The 18,004-nt window shown below is 25.6% G+C and overlaps 3 protein-coding genes across 4 annotated transcripts; 2 read left to right on the forward strand and 1 right to left on the reverse strand.

The window, feature by feature from the left end:
- Window positions 1-499: 499 nt before the first annotated feature.
- Window positions 500-1,806, reverse strand: LOC122860891 (cyclin-dependent kinase 2-interacting protein-like). Its single transcript, XM_044164943.1, has 6 exons — window positions 1,788-1,806; window positions 1,450-1,551; window positions 1,291-1,357; window positions 1,000-1,217; window positions 819-927; window positions 500-751 (listed from the first exon to the last, which is right to left on the reverse strand). The coding sequence occupies exons 3-6, from the start codon at window positions 1,313-1,315 to the stop codon at window positions 555-557; spliced, it is 549 nt and encodes a 182-aa protein (XP_044020878.1). The 5' UTR covers window positions 1,316-1,357; window positions 1,450-1,551; window positions 1,788-1,806; the 3' UTR covers window positions 500-554.
- Window positions 1,807-1,832: 26 nt separating this feature from the next.
- On the forward strand, window positions 1,833-7,977 carry LOC122860890. Of its 2 annotated transcripts, none has more exons than XM_044164941.1 (5): window positions 1,833-2,418; window positions 4,201-4,338; window positions 5,635-6,077; window positions 6,438-6,606; window positions 6,690-7,977. In XM_044164941.1, the coding sequence occupies exons 1-5, from the start codon at window positions 2,407-2,409 to the stop codon at window positions 6,792-6,794; spliced, it is 867 nt and encodes a 288-aa protein (XP_044020876.1). In that variant the 5' UTR covers window positions 1,833-2,406; the 3' UTR covers window positions 6,795-7,977. The 2 variants fall into 2 exon arrangements, with proteins under 2 accessions (XP_044020876.1, XP_044020877.1); XM_044164942.1 differs by lacking the exon at window positions 1,833-2,418 and adding an exon at window positions 3,863-3,947.
- Window positions 7,773-17,853, forward strand: LOC122847838 (protein stoned-B-like). Its single transcript, XM_044145694.1, has 11 exons — window positions 7,773-8,495; window positions 10,421-13,185; window positions 13,260-14,883; window positions 14,955-15,120; window positions 15,205-15,400; window positions 15,465-16,194; window positions 16,258-16,426; window positions 16,491-16,605; window positions 16,755-17,073; window positions 17,140-17,350; window positions 17,417-17,853. The coding sequence occupies exons 2-11, from the start codon at window positions 10,453-10,455 to the stop codon at window positions 17,553-17,555; spliced, it is 6,402 nt and encodes a 2,133-aa protein (XP_044001629.1). The 5' UTR covers window positions 7,773-8,495; window positions 10,421-10,452; the 3' UTR covers window positions 17,556-17,853.
- Window positions 17,854-18,004: the final 151 nt, after the last annotated feature.

The raw sequence follows: 18,004 nt of genomic DNA on the forward strand, positions 1-18,004 counted from the left end.
TTAAAAATTATTTAAATTTTTGTAAATAATAATTTAATATTCAATTAATGATGAAAAAATTTAATATTAAATGTCGTGTCGATTCATAAACTAAGCTAAAAAAAAAACTAATATTTTTTTCACTTATTAGAATTGTTAAAATACGTTCTAATCAATTTTTTTTTATCATTAAAATATTATACCTAGAAATTAAGATTATTAAAAAAAAAAAAAAAAAAAAAGAGAATGCATTTAGTAACTGTCTGAGAAAAAAAAAAAAAAATACTGTAAAACAAAATAGTTATTTTGATACAAAAAAAAAAAAAATATTCCATCCATGTTTTTATTTAATATCATCTACATTATTCGCTTGTAAATAATCCATAATTACTTTTATTAAAAAAAAAAAAAAAAAAACTCAAATGTTTTCGAAATTTCTAGTTCCAGCTAAATGAAAAATGTTTAATTTTAGATATTGAATAATTAGATATGGAAAAAACAAATCAATAAAATTGTCATTCCAATAAATAATTTGTTTATTATTAAAATTAATTGAATTTGTATATTTTTGTTGATTATTTGTAGCCAGTTTCAATGAGCATTGATTCTAATGTTTTATTTAAATCATATGGAATCATTGGTTCATGTATCCAAGCAGCCCTATGTAACATTTGAGCTTCTAAACGATGATCATGAGCAACATTTTCCAATACTGTTTGCTTGACAATTGCTTCTTGTCGATAAGAATTATAAATCAAATTTGCAGCATCAACTGAAACGAAAAACAAAACAATATAGTTAAACTTAATTGATATTTAGATTATCCAAAAATTAATTACCAAAATATTCATCTGGCCATGCGCGAAATAATTTTTCTTTTCCATGATTAAATTTAACAACTGATCTTAATTGTTTTACAATAACTTCTAAACTACATACAATTTCATTCTGTAAAATAAATGAAATTAAATAAATTTTAGAAAAACAATAAATATATATTTGTTGTATAAATATTATTACAAATCGATTGACATCTTTTTCAAGATCATCACAAATTTCTTGAAGACCATTTGGAAATGATTCATCAACTTTAATAGCTTCTATATTTTTTAATAATGGTACTCCATGATTCATTGTATCATTCCATTTTTGAACACATGAATGAATGTCAGCAACATAATCTTTGACTACTCTTGAACTACCAGTTAATTCTCCAGGTTTTATTGGCTTTGGTGAAGCTTTATGTAAAAAACAAAAAATACATTTTTAATCATTAAATAACAATTATATTTAATAAATAAATTTACTTACCAGCAGCTGGAGAAAATATTTCCATTTTTAAAATATTTAAATTATTATTTTATTGCTTAATATTTGTCTGTGTTTAATTTAAATCAAATTACTCAATGTTTATTTATTCTAAAACAACAAATATAATAATTTAACTATAACCTCAAATAACATGTTCACCTCATGAATCGAAAATCGAAATCAAGAAGAAGAGTAGAGACGGGAGAGACGGTAGAGACCTCAAACACATCAATGTATAAATTCACAAACACATACATGACCCTGAAAAAAAAATATAAAAATTAATATTTACATTTACAATTAAACAAATATAATAATAATTTATTATTTATCAAAATAAAATAATAAAATTTAATAGCTTAAAAAATTTCTATCAAGAAAATTTTATAAAAAATTTTTCTATCAATTAAATAGGATTAATTTCTAAATCGAAATTATCATAACGAGGAATTTTTTTAATGTTTAATTTTAATAATTTAAATATATTTTTAAATTACAATAAAAAATATAAATTATATAGTCTCAAACTATAATACTCTCTCAGTATTTGTCATTACCAACAACGAGCTGCATCAAAAAATTTAACTCGAAATTTTATTGACAATATTACATTTCAAATTTTGTCTAGTGTTCATATAAAATATAAAAAACTCTTTTTTAATTACAAAATATTGTATTGATAAATAAAACCAACGAAAAAAAATTTCTATAAAATATCTAAATATTTCGAAATTGAAAAAGAATTTTTTTTTAAATTTCCAGCTACTTTTTCTATTTTTCCCGGGGTTTTTTTGAATTTTTAAATAAAATTTATATTCACACTGTACGCTTATCAGTGATAGATAATTTTAATTATTATTTTTTAAAATTTCTTTAATGTGTCAATGATAATAATAATTGTGAATAATAAATAAAAATGTGACGTAACGATTATTATGATAAACGATGTTGCAAGAACTCGTGCTTTGTGCCATCAGATAATAAATAAAATATGAAAAAAAAAGTGTGTTAGTTGCTATCAGCTTAGCTAAGAGTTGATATACTGATAATAATACACTGAAAATTTCAGTTTTAAGTTGACAACGTTGAACGTAAAACAAGTGGAATCACTGAAAAATGAAGAAGGAAGTAAGTTTTTTATGTTTTTGTTTATTTAATATTAAATGTCTTATCTCATTATTAAATATTGATTTATATTTTTTAATGATTCAACTAGAGTAGTTGATGAATCTTTCATTGTAAATTCTTTTTTTAAACTAAATTATTCATGTGAATTCATACGAGAAATTCAATTGGCAAGGACAACTGTGATTTATTTATTTATTATATATCGAGTATATATTTTATTGGTGTCATTGATACTGCATCTTCAGGTACTTTTATATCTGTTATTCTGTTATTTTTTTTTTTCTATGCGTTCTTGAACTTTCGTCCTCTTAGCCCTGACCTTGATCACACACATACACACACCATTGGAATTTATCCATGAGAAAATTCAATGGTAAAAAAAATTTTAAAAAATTATTTACAAACTGTCTATACTATCAAGATTCACGACATTAATTCTTGAAAATTATTTTCCATCTTTTTTCAAATTATTTCTACTAGTTTTTATTATTATTTAAATTTTACAACTTACATAAGACTTTTTTTTATTTCTTTTTTAACACCTAATTAATATTTTCTTATTTTTTTTTTTTTATTTATATAACCCGTTATTAATAGCAAATGACATTTTTCAAAGAATCAATAAAAATAAAAAAAACCACAAGCCCGTTATCGATACAAGAAATATTATTTTTATAAATATAATAATAAAAAAAAAATTTATTTATTTTAAATTCATTGTATTCTTAGAGATAAAAAATAAATATATAATTTTTTTTTCTACTTTTTATCGAATGAATGATTTTTGTTTTGTAGATAATAAAAAAAAAGGATATTGAATAATGATGAGTCAATTTTTAAATATGAAAAACAAAATATAAAATTGCAAAAATAACAAATATCAATTTGACATTAATAATGATATATTTGTTGTAAAATTTTTGTTTAAAATAAGATGATAAAAATTTTTTTATTATTATTATTCACCGGCAGTTTGTTGGTCTCACCTCGCTGAGTTTACCATGCATGTCGAGGAACTACCGTGTCTGAATACTTCCCGGGAACCCTTCAAAAATTAAAATAAGAGTATATATAAAAAAAAAAAAAAAATTATATTTAACATCAAACAACATACTGAATATGCCTGAAGGTAACTGCTCAAATGGAAGCTAAAATTTCCTGCCAAAAATGGTGATCCAGAATACAACACATTCTCGTTTTTGTTGGAATGAAAAAGATCGAAAAAAAAATACTTTCTCTGACATTGAAAATGGCAATATAAAATTTCCTTTTTTTTTTTTTTTAAATAAATAATTTTTAAAACGAAATATTAACTTGAATATGTGCCCCCCCCCCTCCTCCCCCAACATGCTCAATTCATCCTGAAAAGTCTCGTGTGTCCTATTTTTTTTTTTATTACATATTTTTTTTCAACACTGCCTTTTTTTTTTAGAAAGGAAACAGACTCGGGTTATTACAGTTAGTCTGTACTCTTCGTTCCGTCGACTCCATCAACATTCCAAGTCTCCAGTGGCCCACGATATTCTCCAGTACTGCACGCATTTTTTTTTCTACATATTATACATTTTTTATTTCTCTCATTATTGTTTTCATTACCGGGTATTATTTTAAATTTTTCTATTCTGTACAGCTTCATTGTTTTACAGTGAATAATATAAAAAAAATTCAGGTTGATACTTTTAATAAAATGACAAAAAAACAATTAACAATAATATATTTTTAGATTGTTAATTTAACTGTGGATTTAATTTTAAAATTTATATATTTTTTTGATTATTAAAGGCCGATCACAGAAGAGAACAGTTGAAAAGGGCAACTGACAGAATACAGAGGGAAATTGAGGAAGTCACAGAGAGGGAACACGAATTGAGAAACGTTGGTAGTATCAAGACAACCTCAGACGAGACAGTTGACTCTAAGGTAAATATTTAATTCAATTATTCAATCATTTATTTACCTGTTGACTTTTTCTATTAAAAAAATATCTACTTATTTTATTTCTATATACAATTGTCTTTTAAATTAAAAAGAAAAGTTCAAGTGCTCCATAAATTGATATAATTATTTTGACATTTTATGGCATGTGAAAAAATTATAAAAAAAAAAGCCAAGTTATTTGAAAAATTTATTATACATTGAATTAAAAAAAGAAAAAATTAATTATTATTGTCTATCGTTTGTTTATGTTTTTAATAGAAGGAAAATTAATTTGTGGGAATTATTTGATGGTATTTTATTGTCTATGTAGGATTATTATTATTTTTTTTTTTATGAAATTATTTGGATTGAAAAATAAGGTGGTACATGTGTCGTGATGATAATTAATTTTTTTTTTTTTATTCAAGAATAGTTTATACATGTGGTTTTTTTATTGTCCAAGTATTCTCAGGATTTTAATTTATTTTTTATTTAATTCTATTAATGTTCAACACCTGTATTTGTAAATTTGTCATATTATTTTTATTTAAATCCAAAAATTAAACAAAGAAATCGAAACAATGATTAATATTAAAACGAAATTTGGCCTTGTATTGTTTAATTTTTTTTTGTCATTTTCTTTGTTAAATAATTCAAAGAAATTATTTATTTAAACAAAAAAAATAATTTATTTATTTATTTTTCATAGTAAAATTATTATTATGTTTTTTTTTTTTATTGATACTTGAGTAAATTTTGCATTGTGTGGGTTTTTTATATATATTTTTTTAAGAGCTCTTTAAAAGTCTTGAGACAGTCTAGCTAAATGATGTAAAAAGCAAAATAAAATACCTGAATTTATTTGTCATGTTTACAGACGTAATAATAAACTATTTCATTTTTTATTTATTTATTTATTTTAAAATACAAACCACGTAATTTGACGCATACATAAAGTGACCATGTTCACCAAGTCACGTATAGAAAAAAAACATAAAAAAAATTATTTAGTAATATTATACAAGCCCGCAAAAAATTATTATGATTAAAGTGGAAAAAATATTTAAATAATTAATACAAATTAAAGTAAATGAGAGTGTAAAAGAAAAAAAAAAAAAAGTCCAAGTGATAAACTTGATACATAAAAAATATTTAAAATAAATTTGATATAAAAAGTTGTTTGGCGAGAAAGTTGTTTCGAAAATGAAAATAAAATTTTAATTTTTATTATGAATAATTAATTACGTATAAATAAATAATTATAAATTTGTTTAATAAATTTTATTTTTTAAATTACAGGTACATCGTATGCCACAAGCACTGATAACAGGAAAATTAAAAAGAACAACATCAACACCACAAATATTAGAGCAAACATTAACCCAATCAACACAAAATTTAACACCCAAAATGACAAATGGTGTTATATCATCATGCACAACACCAAAACCATTACGTTTTGCAACATCACCCAGTCAAAAAGGCTTGATGAACAGATTTTTAGCAACACGAGGAAAATCATACAGCAAAAATAACAATGATTACATATCATCATCACAAATAACTCCAACAATTGTTTTAAATCCAGAAAGTATTAAAGCACTTGGTAAAAGTCTTGATAATAATCATTACATTGATAATGATGAGCCAAAAAAACCACAAACAAGAAAAGGATATGTTCCAGTTGAACAAAAAATACAAAAAGAATTAAATGAAATGAAAGAAAGAGAAAACGAATTGAGGTATTTTTTTTTTTTTTCATTTATTTTTAAATTATTTTTAACATAAAAAAAAAAATTTATTATTATTTTTTAATGTCATCAGTCGATTAAGATAATTTTTTTTGATATTTTTTAAAAACTGGTTTTTCAAGATAATTAATTTAAATATTACAGAGAAATTAGAAAATTAGAAATGTATATTTTATTACGAGATTATTAATGTCCTAATAATTAGATAATTATTTTTATTTTTATTTTTTGAATTTTTTATTTAATGATGTTTGTTGGTTTTTTTTAAGTAAATGAAAAAATATTTTTATGTATTTAATGGGTATTGATAAATACATGGTTAATAATTTTTAAATGATAATTATTTTGAAGATTAATGAGGTCAAGGATGCTTGCCAAGTCACAACCAAACTTGCTTGATCTGGGTAATGACAATGACTCGGATATTTATGATGGTTCTGGTTCATCACTCAGAAGTGGAACATCAACAAATACACTGAATGATGATGAATCAGATAGAGAAGCCAAGGGAAAGCACAAGGTATTTATTTATTTTTTTTATTATTAACTTTCTCTAATTATTTAAAAAATATTAATTTATTTAATTTTATTTCAAATTAACAGCCTAATCCAAGACGTCGTAGTACACTTATTGCTCAATGGGAAAATTTAATTGCTGCTAAAATGGAATCAAATGAAAATGGCCAAGAAATTGAGCATATTTTTTAGATTTAATATAAGATTATCATTTATTAATTTTTAAGTTATTATTAAAAATTTAAATTATGCTACAGGCTGGCTACACCGAAAATTATTATACATTAATTTGGTAGCTATATGAAAATATATATTTTGAATGACTTAATTATACCAAGAATAAATGAATATTATTTTCTTTTTTGTTTTGACAAATTAATTATTTTTTTTTTCATTTATAAAAATTAATATATATATGCTGTAATTTGTTTATAAAATTAGGATAATTATTCTAAATAAATTGAGCTTAAAATTAAATTAATTTTTTGATTGTTAATAATCAATAATTATTATTTAAAATATCACAAACTAATAATTGTTAGAATTTTGTAGATCAAGCAATTTTTTATTCAAAATATTCCGCGTATTTTGATCATGGAAATGCTTCATTTTTATTTCCATCAAGCTTGTAGAAATTGCCACTAAAATATTTCTACGCAATCGCTAGAAAAAAGCGCGAATTTTCTTCAAAGAAAATTCACAAAAACAAAAAATAAAAACGCAATGATAAACAAACATTAATAATCCATAAAAAATAAAATTTTTAAAATTATTTTCCAATATAAAAATATTGATTATTTATCAAGAGATAAAAAAAAATATCTCAAGTTTTTTTGCCAGTTTTCAAACGAAAATAAATAATTAATAATAATCATAAAGAGCCAGCTTTCACCATCAGGCGGTTGATTTAAATTTTGTTATTAATAGACATCAAACAAGTTCATATTTATTTGAGAAATGAAAACAGTATTCAAAATTTGAATGTTTGGATGTTTAAAATTATTTTTCATATACATTTTATTTATGGTATATAGAAAAACATGAAAAATTCAATTGAAAAATATGTAAAAAATTTATAAATAATAATAAATCGAGATAGATAGTGGGGCTGATAATTTTGGAGCAGTCGCATTGAGTAATAGTCCCTTGAATCAGTACAATATTGTTGATGGTGTTGGTGACATGACAGGGTGGATATGTGCGCATTCACATTGGACAGATCGATGCTAGAAATAGCTCAAGCTTTTTGAGAGTATGAGGTGAGTCGGTTTCGCCAAGTGCCAGAGCCACCTCGGCTCAATAACGTGGATAAAAAAAATATACTCTCAAATTATCAAAAATTAAATTACATACATCCACAAATAATTCAAAAAAACATCAAAAGTTTCCAAAAAAAAAATATATATTTATAAATATAAAAAAAAAAAAAAAACATAAAAAAAAAGGTCCGATAATTTTTAATACATTCCGATAGTTGAATTTTTAATTATTGTTAATTAATATACTGTTCGTGATATGTGATATATAATTGTTGTAAAAATATTATAAAAAAAAAGGATATTTACGCGTGCGCTGTTTTCACGACCTTCGTATATTTCACCTACTATTTTTTCTTCTTTTTAATCTTTTTAAAATATTTTAATTTTAAATTATCATCATCATCATTATCATCATTTCCATCGACAAATTATAATTATTTTTTTCATTGAAATAAAAATTAATTAAAAATTCAAGAATCTTGTCGTTTTTTTTTTTTCAAGTAAATTTTTAAAATCTTTGATTCATCTGATAAGAAAAATAGAAAAAACTAAAAACTTTATGGTGCCGGGTTTCGGGGGATGATGAGGCTAAAACAATGTGCAACGTACCAATGGGGCTCATGAGGCTTGATTCGTAAGTACACATAAAACCCTGCCTGAGCAATGATTTAAAAAAAAAAATATAAATTAAAAATAAAATCAAAATAGATTTATCTAGATGAAATGATCAATAGAGATTATAGAGATTAGAAAATCGTGTGTGTTTGCATTCATCCCCTTTTGAAATGTCAGAGATCAATGATTTTCTTTTATTTTTTTTCAACATTATAAGACTCGTTGAAATAGCAAACTTAAGTGTTCTCAATTTTTTTTTTTCTCATGTCTCTAGATGAACTATTTTTATATATATAAATAATTTTTTTAAGTTTATAAAAACATATGGCCTTGACTGTGAAGAGTGAAGACTGTATAGGTTTTCATTTGGACACTGTCCAAGTATAAATTTTATCAAGAAAAAAAAAAAATTAAAATTAATATATAAATTTTCTTTCTTGAAACATTAATTTTTCTATAGACTGTGGAAATACACACGCGATATCCCTTATGAATTTACATCACCCCAACAAATTCACCCCATTTTTATTTATTTTTCAATGTGTATACATTTTGGGCTACGAAAAAAGAAAAAAAAAAAAAAAACTCCTACATCCCCTTCGTTAGTTATCCCCCTACACAGTGCTACACAGTTATTTTTTTTCTTAACCACCCCCTCAGTACCTTAACATCCCCTAACACCCACTGTTGAAGCCCGGTGCTTCGACTCTGAAATACGATCGATAATATTAAAACAGCATGTTCGTCAATTCACCGAATGACGAAGTGGGTCAAATTCGATTATTCATCAACACTATCATCATCATCACCATCATGATCATCATCACCATCATCATAAAATTATTACAACACTTTAGCTATGATGTCATTGCACCTGACTATTATTTTAATATCATAATTTTTATCTTAATACAAATTTATTTATCTAAATTTAATTTAACATATTTTTATTTTGTTGAAATTAATTTTTAATATTTGCTCGGTAACAGATGGTACTTTAATCTGTTGAATGAAAATATTTCCTATTATTAATTTTTATTAAATATATATTATAATAATTGTTTATTAAAAAATATTTTTATTTAATTAATAACTTTGTTTGTCTTGGTGCATGAATATTTTTTTTTTTTCATATTTTCAATAACACAGATTGCAAGTTGTTGTATTGATCACGCTTCTGTGTCATAGAGTGACTATATATTTTTTTTTTTTTTTTTGGCTTTGGGGAGAGGCCTGGTCATTCTATCATCCAGCACAAGTGTTACGTGATTTTAATCGTAATTTTTAGCCTCATTTATTGTCACGTGTTTGTACACTAACTTAAATATCCTACAAAAAAAAATTATATTTTAAAACCTTTAATTTATTTAGCCTTATGATAATTTTTTTATTAAATTTTTATCATCTAAATTTTATAATAGTATTGGGATAAATTTAATGATGAATATTTTGAATGATTATTTAATCTGTTGTTAGCACTTGTTTTGTATTTAATGAAAAATAATTTGGTAAATTTTTAATTTTTATATTTATTAGTTTGTGTAATAATTATTGTCAACTTTAACATTGATCCAATGGACATACTGTGACCCTGATCCATTTAACATTCATGTCTTTTTTTAAAAACCATAAATATATTTAATTTCAATTTTATAAAATAAATATAATTGTTAAAGGTAAGAAGGAGCAAAATTGACTCATTAAAATTCGACAAGTGTTTTTATTTTGAGTCATGATTAATGTCAAATGTGATAACAATACGGGCAAGATGTCATGATAAATTCAATTTCAATTTAACGAATAAAAAATACAGAAAATAAATCAATAAAAAAAAAACAAAACAATGATGATAATTTTGTAATTTTAATGACTGAAATGAATAGAAAAATAAAATAATAATTTAGTCAATGTATAAAAAAGAAAAAAAAAATTATTAAATTACAGAGGCCTCACCCACATCACGTTAGGTTTAGAGGATGCACAAATTAGCCAAGGGCCTTAAGAAGAAAAAAAAGCAGAAGAAGGGAAAAAAAGGAGCTGAAGAAGACGAGTTTGATCCAGAAGAATTAGAACGTTATAGACGTGAACGGGCAGAGGCCCTTGAAAAAGCAAGTGAATCAACTGGTGAACAAAGTACAACATCATCTTCAACAACAACAACAACTGGTGAAGCAACAACAACATCATCATCAACTGCTAGTGGTTCTGATGAATGGAAAAAATTTCAAGCATTAACTGCTGGTATTGACTCTGTATTAAAAAAAACTCAAGGTGATTTAGATCGTATTAAATCAACATCATTTTATCAAAGAAAAACACCAATTGTCGAAGAACAAAAACCCATTGAAGATCCAGAGACTAAAAAAAATCAAGAAAAACGTTATGTTGGTTTTGACAAAGATGGTAATCCAATTGAACAAATAAAAACAAATACTGATGATAATAATAAATTAGCTGTTAGTGAAGAAGGATTTGTTGAAATACCAGATGATGATGATGATGAACAAGATGATTCAAATGAAGAAGATATATTTGATACAACATATGTCGATGTTTTGCAAAATATTGATGTACAATTAGCCTACATACCAGACAGTCCAACTGAAGAAGAATTTGGTGATGATCCATTTGACACAACAAATGCTGATAAAGTTTTAAAAACAGTTGATAAAAAAGGTAAAAAAGTTGTTAGTTTAGGTAATGCTGTTGAGGTATTATCAGGACGTATTGATCATGTAAGTACATGTAAAATATCAAGACCAAGAAAAATATTAACACATGATTTATTATTAGATGATAATGATACAATTGATTGTGATACAACAAATCAAGATTCAATAAATGAATCAATTGAAATTGAAAAAACATTACTTGATGATGATACTGATATTCCAGATATACCAATTGATTTAACAAAATTACCATCAGTATTACCAAGACCAGTAACACCATTAGATAATAATAATATTGATAATAAAATATATGAAGCACCATTAGATATATCTGAATTTGAACTGTTGAGTGAAAAAACAATACTCGAAGCAATACCAGATTTTGATGATATTGATAATATTGATATTGATAATGAAGCATCAAAATTAGATGAAGCTGATGATCCATTTGCTGAAAAAGAACCAGATAATACTGAACAAAATATTGAAATATATGAAGCTAGTTTTGTTGCAGCAACATTTGTCAATGAGGAAGATCCATTTGATACAACATTTGCTGATAATATATTACCAGGTAAAACTGAATTAAAATTTATTGAAAAAGAACTTGATGAATTACCAGAAGCTGAAGTATCAATATCATTAATTGATCCAGCTGGTTTAAGACGTGATTATGAAACTGGTAAATTAAAAACTGGACAAGATACAACAACATTTACAATTAATAATAATAATAAAGATTTACTTGGTGGTTCAACAAGTGATTTAAATAAAATTGCTGATTTACCAATTGTACCAATTGAAGAAATAAAATATACTGATCCATTTGATACATCTGGAATACAAGAACCATTACCAGGTAAAATTGAATTAAAATTTTTAGAACAAGAATTATTAAGTGAAAGTAATAATAATTCATTGGATAATTTGGATGACGACGATTTTGATCCAAGAAAAGAAGAAGAAAATATTATTAAACCTAGTATTGAGGTAATTATTCAAGCTGAAGAAGCTAATGGTAATTTGATAAATAAAGAGAGAAAAGCATCGAGACCTGAGGCATTGAGTCTTGGTGGTGGTAAAAGTGTTGGCTTTGAATTACCAACACCATCAAAACGTCCTGATCTTTTAATAACAAGTGATGAAGAAAAATCAATTTCATCAAAACCATTGACACCTTATTATACACAAAAATCAATTGAAGAATCATTACCTGAGGTAGAAGAAGATAACGAAATAATTGATGTTGATCCATTTGACACAAGTTTCGTTGGTAAAGTTGCACCAGGTAAAACAGAACTTAAACTTATTGAAAAAGAATTACTTAAAAAAGAGTCAAAATTAACTCACAGTACAAGTAATCAAGATTTAAATTTAAATAATCAAATTGTTAAAAATATTGGACGTCGACAAAGTGATTTTGGCACAACTACAGTTAGACCAAAAAGTTTAAAATTAACTGACCTTGAAGATTCATTGATTGAAGATAAAGAAGAAAATAAATATAATAATATTGCTGAAATAAATAAAACAGTACATAATAAAAAATTTACAAAACGTCAAGAGAGTTTATTAGATGCTGATGTTGTAGTTGATGCTAAACCATTGACGCCTAAAATTGAAAAAGTCAACGAAGAAGACGAGACAGATATATCATATGTTGATCCATTTGATACATCAATTGCTAAAAATATATTACCAGGTAAAGCTGAATTAAAACAATTAGAAAGTGAATTAAGTCAAATATCAACAGAAATTCAAAAAGTTAGATTACCAAATATTGATCTTGCTAAAGTATCAATACCAGTTGCACCAATATTACAAGACGAAGATAATTTTGATCCAAGAGCTGAAGAAATTAGCAGTACTGAAGATTTTCTTGCGCTTGATCATCAAGATTTAGCTGATAAAGTATTAACTCCATTGAGTAATAAAGAATTTTTACAAGATAATAATAATATTGATCCATTTGATACAAGTTTTGCATCAATTGGACCAGGTAAAACAGAACTTAAACTATTAGAATCTGAATTAATAGATTAAAAAAAAAAACAAAATACAAAATACAATTCCATAAAATATAAATAAAAAAAAATTAATTTAAGTAATTTATTTTTATCGAATTATTATTAAAAATGGATAACAAAGGAGGAAATCCATTTTTGATGGATTATCCATCAGATCCAGATCCAAATGCAAATTCCCAAGCATCAAATCCATTTTTACAAGATTTTGATGAACCAGCATTACCAACTGGTGTTGATAATCCATTTTTAAATTTTACAAGTGAACCAGTTGCTTATGAGCATCAACAATTACCAACAGACTCAACAAATCCATTTGCATTTTTTGATTCATCACATGATGAACAGTACATTCCAGAATCAACAGAACCACCAGCACCACCACCACCAACAACAACAACAGCAGCGACAGCTGAACAAACAACTTCATCATCAGCAGCTGTAGATTTATTTGGTGTTGAGGATAAAAATGTTAATTTATTTGGATCAATTGAAACTGAACAATATACACAAGATCCACAAGATATATTTAGTCCACCAGCAGCACCACCACAAGAGTCACAAATTTTTAGTCCACCAAAAGAACAACAAGCAATATTTAATCCACCACAAGAACAAGCATTATTTAGTCCACCAAAAGAAAAAACATCACCTTGTTTACCTAAAAATGAACGACCACCACCACCAGCAAGACCAGCTCCACCTCCAAGACCAGCACCACCAGCACCACCAAAACATACACAAGATTTAATATTATCAGTAACTGGTACAATGGATGCAACATCAAATCATTTACTTGATCGTTTACAAGCAACAAGAACACCAAGTCCAACATTATTACATTCACCATCACCAACACCAGATCATAGTTTTGCTGATCTTGTTGATGTTGATTCAAGTATACCAGATTTAATACCAGATGATAAACAAATAATTGAACAACAAAAAACAGATAATATACTTGATTTATTTGATGCACCAAATAATCAACAATTAGATAATACTGCAGCATCGATTTTTTCAACATCTGCAATGGATAATGTTACGCAATCAACAGATGAAAAAATATTTACAAATGACGTAATAATAACGTCAAATATTAAAACAGATAATCCATTTGATATAAATGATAATATTTCTACTGTTGATGATGCACCAGTGACTGATGATATTTTAGAAATTAAAAGATTATCAATTGATGTTACAACGTCAAATAATTTTGATGATTATTCATCTAATATTGAAGAAAATATTTCTGATATATCAGAACATGTTGAAACAAATATATTTACTCAAGATAATAATATTACAAGTGATTATCCCGAAGCAACAGAAACATTTACAACTAATATTTTTAGTAATGAAAATACAGTATTTACAACAGCAACAACAACAACAACTGGACCAAGTGAAATTATAGATACACATGTGCCAGTTGTACAAACTAATATATTTTCAAATGATAATGTTGGACATGATTATTCATTAGCTGATAATACAAATGATTATTCAATGAGCTCTTATCAAGTTGATGAAAAAATTGATAATTTTACATCAATAAATAATAATATGACAAATAATAGTGATAATTTTGATGCATTTTCATCGAAATTTGATATGGCAGCTGAGCCAGAAATGAAAACAACGATAGATGCATTTGGTGATCCATTTGGATCATCCGCACCTGCACCAGTTGATACCTCAAGTGATGGTAAATTTATTTATATTTATTAATTTTTCTATAACGTTTATATATTATTATAAAATTTTTTTGCTCAACAGTTTGGGGTGATTCTGCTGGTGATTTAGAAAATACAACTGGTTTTGATGAGAATGATGGATTTGATTCATTTTTAAGTATGACTGCACCACCTCAAGAACCAGCTAAAATAAAACGAAAAAATTCAGGAGATTCTGATGGAGCACCTGATTTTAGTGTTTTTATCAAGTAAATTTATTTACATAATTTATTCATTTGTATTTTTGTATTTTTTGTATATATTTATTAATTTAAAAAAAAAAATTTATTTAGACCAAGAGAGGGTGATGTTGGAATTGGACCAGTGCCTGTACTGGCACCACCACCAAAGAGTCCAGTTAGTTCAGCCTACAATGATTCATCACCGAGATTTAATCCATTTGATAAATCTGGTGGTGGTCTTGCACAAGAAGCTACTGTTCTATCTGATGTACCAACATCTGCAGAAATGACAAGAACTGATTCTCAAGTAAATATAACAATAAATATAAATAATTTAAATTAATTTATTAATTTTAATTTTTATAATATAGGAAACTCCACCAACTCCATTGTTTGATGAAGATGTCAGTCAACCACTTGAAGATTTTCCACGTGTAACATATACTGGTGATGGCTGGGAAATGCAATTACGTCAACCAAATAAAAAAAAAATAACTGGTCAAAGATTTTGGAAAAAAATATGGGTTAAATTAGTTTATCAAGCTGATAGTCCAGTATTACAATTATTAAATAAAATTGAAGATAAAGATCCATTTCAAGAACTTCCATTATTAGCATGTTATTCAGTATCAGATATTGGTGCACAACAATTTGATCAATATGGAAAAATATTTACAGTTAAATTACAATATATATTTTATAAAGAACGTCCTGGTGTTAGACCAGGTCAAGTTACAAAAGCTGAAAGATTAACAAATAAATTAAGTCAATTTGCTGCTTATGCAATACAGGGTGATTATCAAGGTGTTAAAGAATTTGGTAGTGATTTAAAAAAACTTGGTTTACCAGTTGAACATGCACCACAAATATCACAATTATTTAAACTTGGATCAATGAATTATGAAGATATGAAAACATTTTCATCAGCAATTGATGAAGCATTATTTAGAATACATGTACAAAGAGATCGTGCATTAACTTATAAAATGGAAGAAGTACAAATAACTGTTGTTGATGAAAATTATGTTGAACAAAGTGCTGATGGACATGTTGATAAACAAATTGCACGTGTTAGATTATTTTTCTTAGGTTTTTTATCAGGTAAATTAATTGTTATATTGAAATTTATATTTGACACATTGTTTAATCGAATTTTTAATATAGGAATGCCTGATATTGAACTTGGTATAAATGACATGAGACGACAGGGAAAAGAAGTTGTTGGAAGACATGATATTATTCCAGTTGTAACTGAAGAATGGATACGTCTTGAAAATGTTGAATTTCATTCATGTGTACAACAAGATGAATATGAAAATACAAAAATAATCAAGTGAGTTTATTTGTCAATTAGCAATTAATAAATTTACTAATTTTATTAATTTATTTACATAAAGGTTCAAGCCACCAGATGCATGTTACATTGAGCTAATGAGATTTCGAGTACGACCACCAAGAAATCGTGAGCTTCCATTACAACTTAAAGCTGTTATGTGCGTCACTGGTAACAAGGTAACATATTCCCTTTAATATATATCCAAAAATAAACATTTTCAACTAGCTGATGTAAAAAAAAAAAAAGTTAATCCAATTAACATCAAGCAGCTTGAATGACAATGATGATAATTTAAAATAAAAAAAATGTAAATACATTTTTTTAGGTTGAACTTAGAGCAGATATTTTGGTACCTGGTTTTGCATCACGTAAATTGGGACAAATACCTTGTGAAGATGTAGTTGTTCGTTTTCCAATACCAGAATGTTGGATTTATTTATTTAGAGTTGAAAAACATTTTAGATATGGTTCTGTTAAATCAGCTCACAGAAGAACTGGTAAAATAAAAGGTATTGAAAGATTTCTTGGTGCTGTTGATACAATGGAACCACAACTTATGGAAGTAACATCTGGTCAAGCTAAATATGAACATCAACATCGTGCAATTGTTTGGAGAATGCCAAGATTACCAAAAGAAGGACAAGGTATATTATTTATTTATCTAGAAAATTTATATGTTTATTAATTGTTTTACGTTTTGTATTTTTCAGGTGCTTATACAACACATAATCTTGTATGTCGTATGGCACTGACATCATATGATCAAATACCAGAAACTTTGACTGAATATTGTTTTGTTGAATTCACAATGCCAGCAACACAAGTATCACATACAACAGCAAGAAGTGTTAGTCTACAAAATAGTGACAGTGATGATCCACCAGAAAAATATGTTAGAAATTTATCACGACATGAATACAGGTTTGTTGATTGAATTATCATTGATTTTATTTTGATTTTAATTTTTGTTTGTGTGATTAATTACAGGGTTGGTATTGAGCATACACAGGGTGAGGGTCCAGGTGCTTATGTTTCAGCAACTAAAAAAATACCAGAAAAAACACCAGAAGTTATTCAAGAAGTACAACCAGCAGCTCATGAATCTGACTCTGATTCATCAGAGTAAATACATTTAAAAAAAAATATAAATTGTTAAATGATAAATATTAATATAATTATTTTAAAAAAACAATTTAAAGTCAAGTAAATTATAAAAGGTAATTAATTTTAATTAAAAAATTGCTTTTAATGTAGATTATTTTCTAGTCTACATAATATATACGAAAAAAAAAAAATACGTAATAATATAAAAAGCTTGCTTGAGATAATGACAAGAAAAATTAATTGTTAATAAATGACAATACACTGCATTTGAGTTTGCTAATTGAAAAAAAAAAAAAAAATTCAATTCAAATAAACCCAGGGATAAGTAATTTTTTTTTAAATATTTTTTTGCTTTTTTTATTAATTTAATTTTGTTTAAAAAATTAAACAAATTGTATTTATTAAATGAAAATAATAATTGTTGAATTATTTTAAATCGAAAAATTAATATTTTTTTTGATCGTGCGGTAA

Source organism: Aphidius gifuensis, linkage group LG1, assembly GCF_014905175.1.
Source record: "Aphidius gifuensis isolate YNYX2018 linkage group LG1, ASM1490517v1, whole genome shotgun sequence".
Lineage (NCBI taxonomy): Eukaryota > Metazoa > Arthropoda > Insecta > Hymenoptera > Braconidae > Aphidius > Aphidius gifuensis.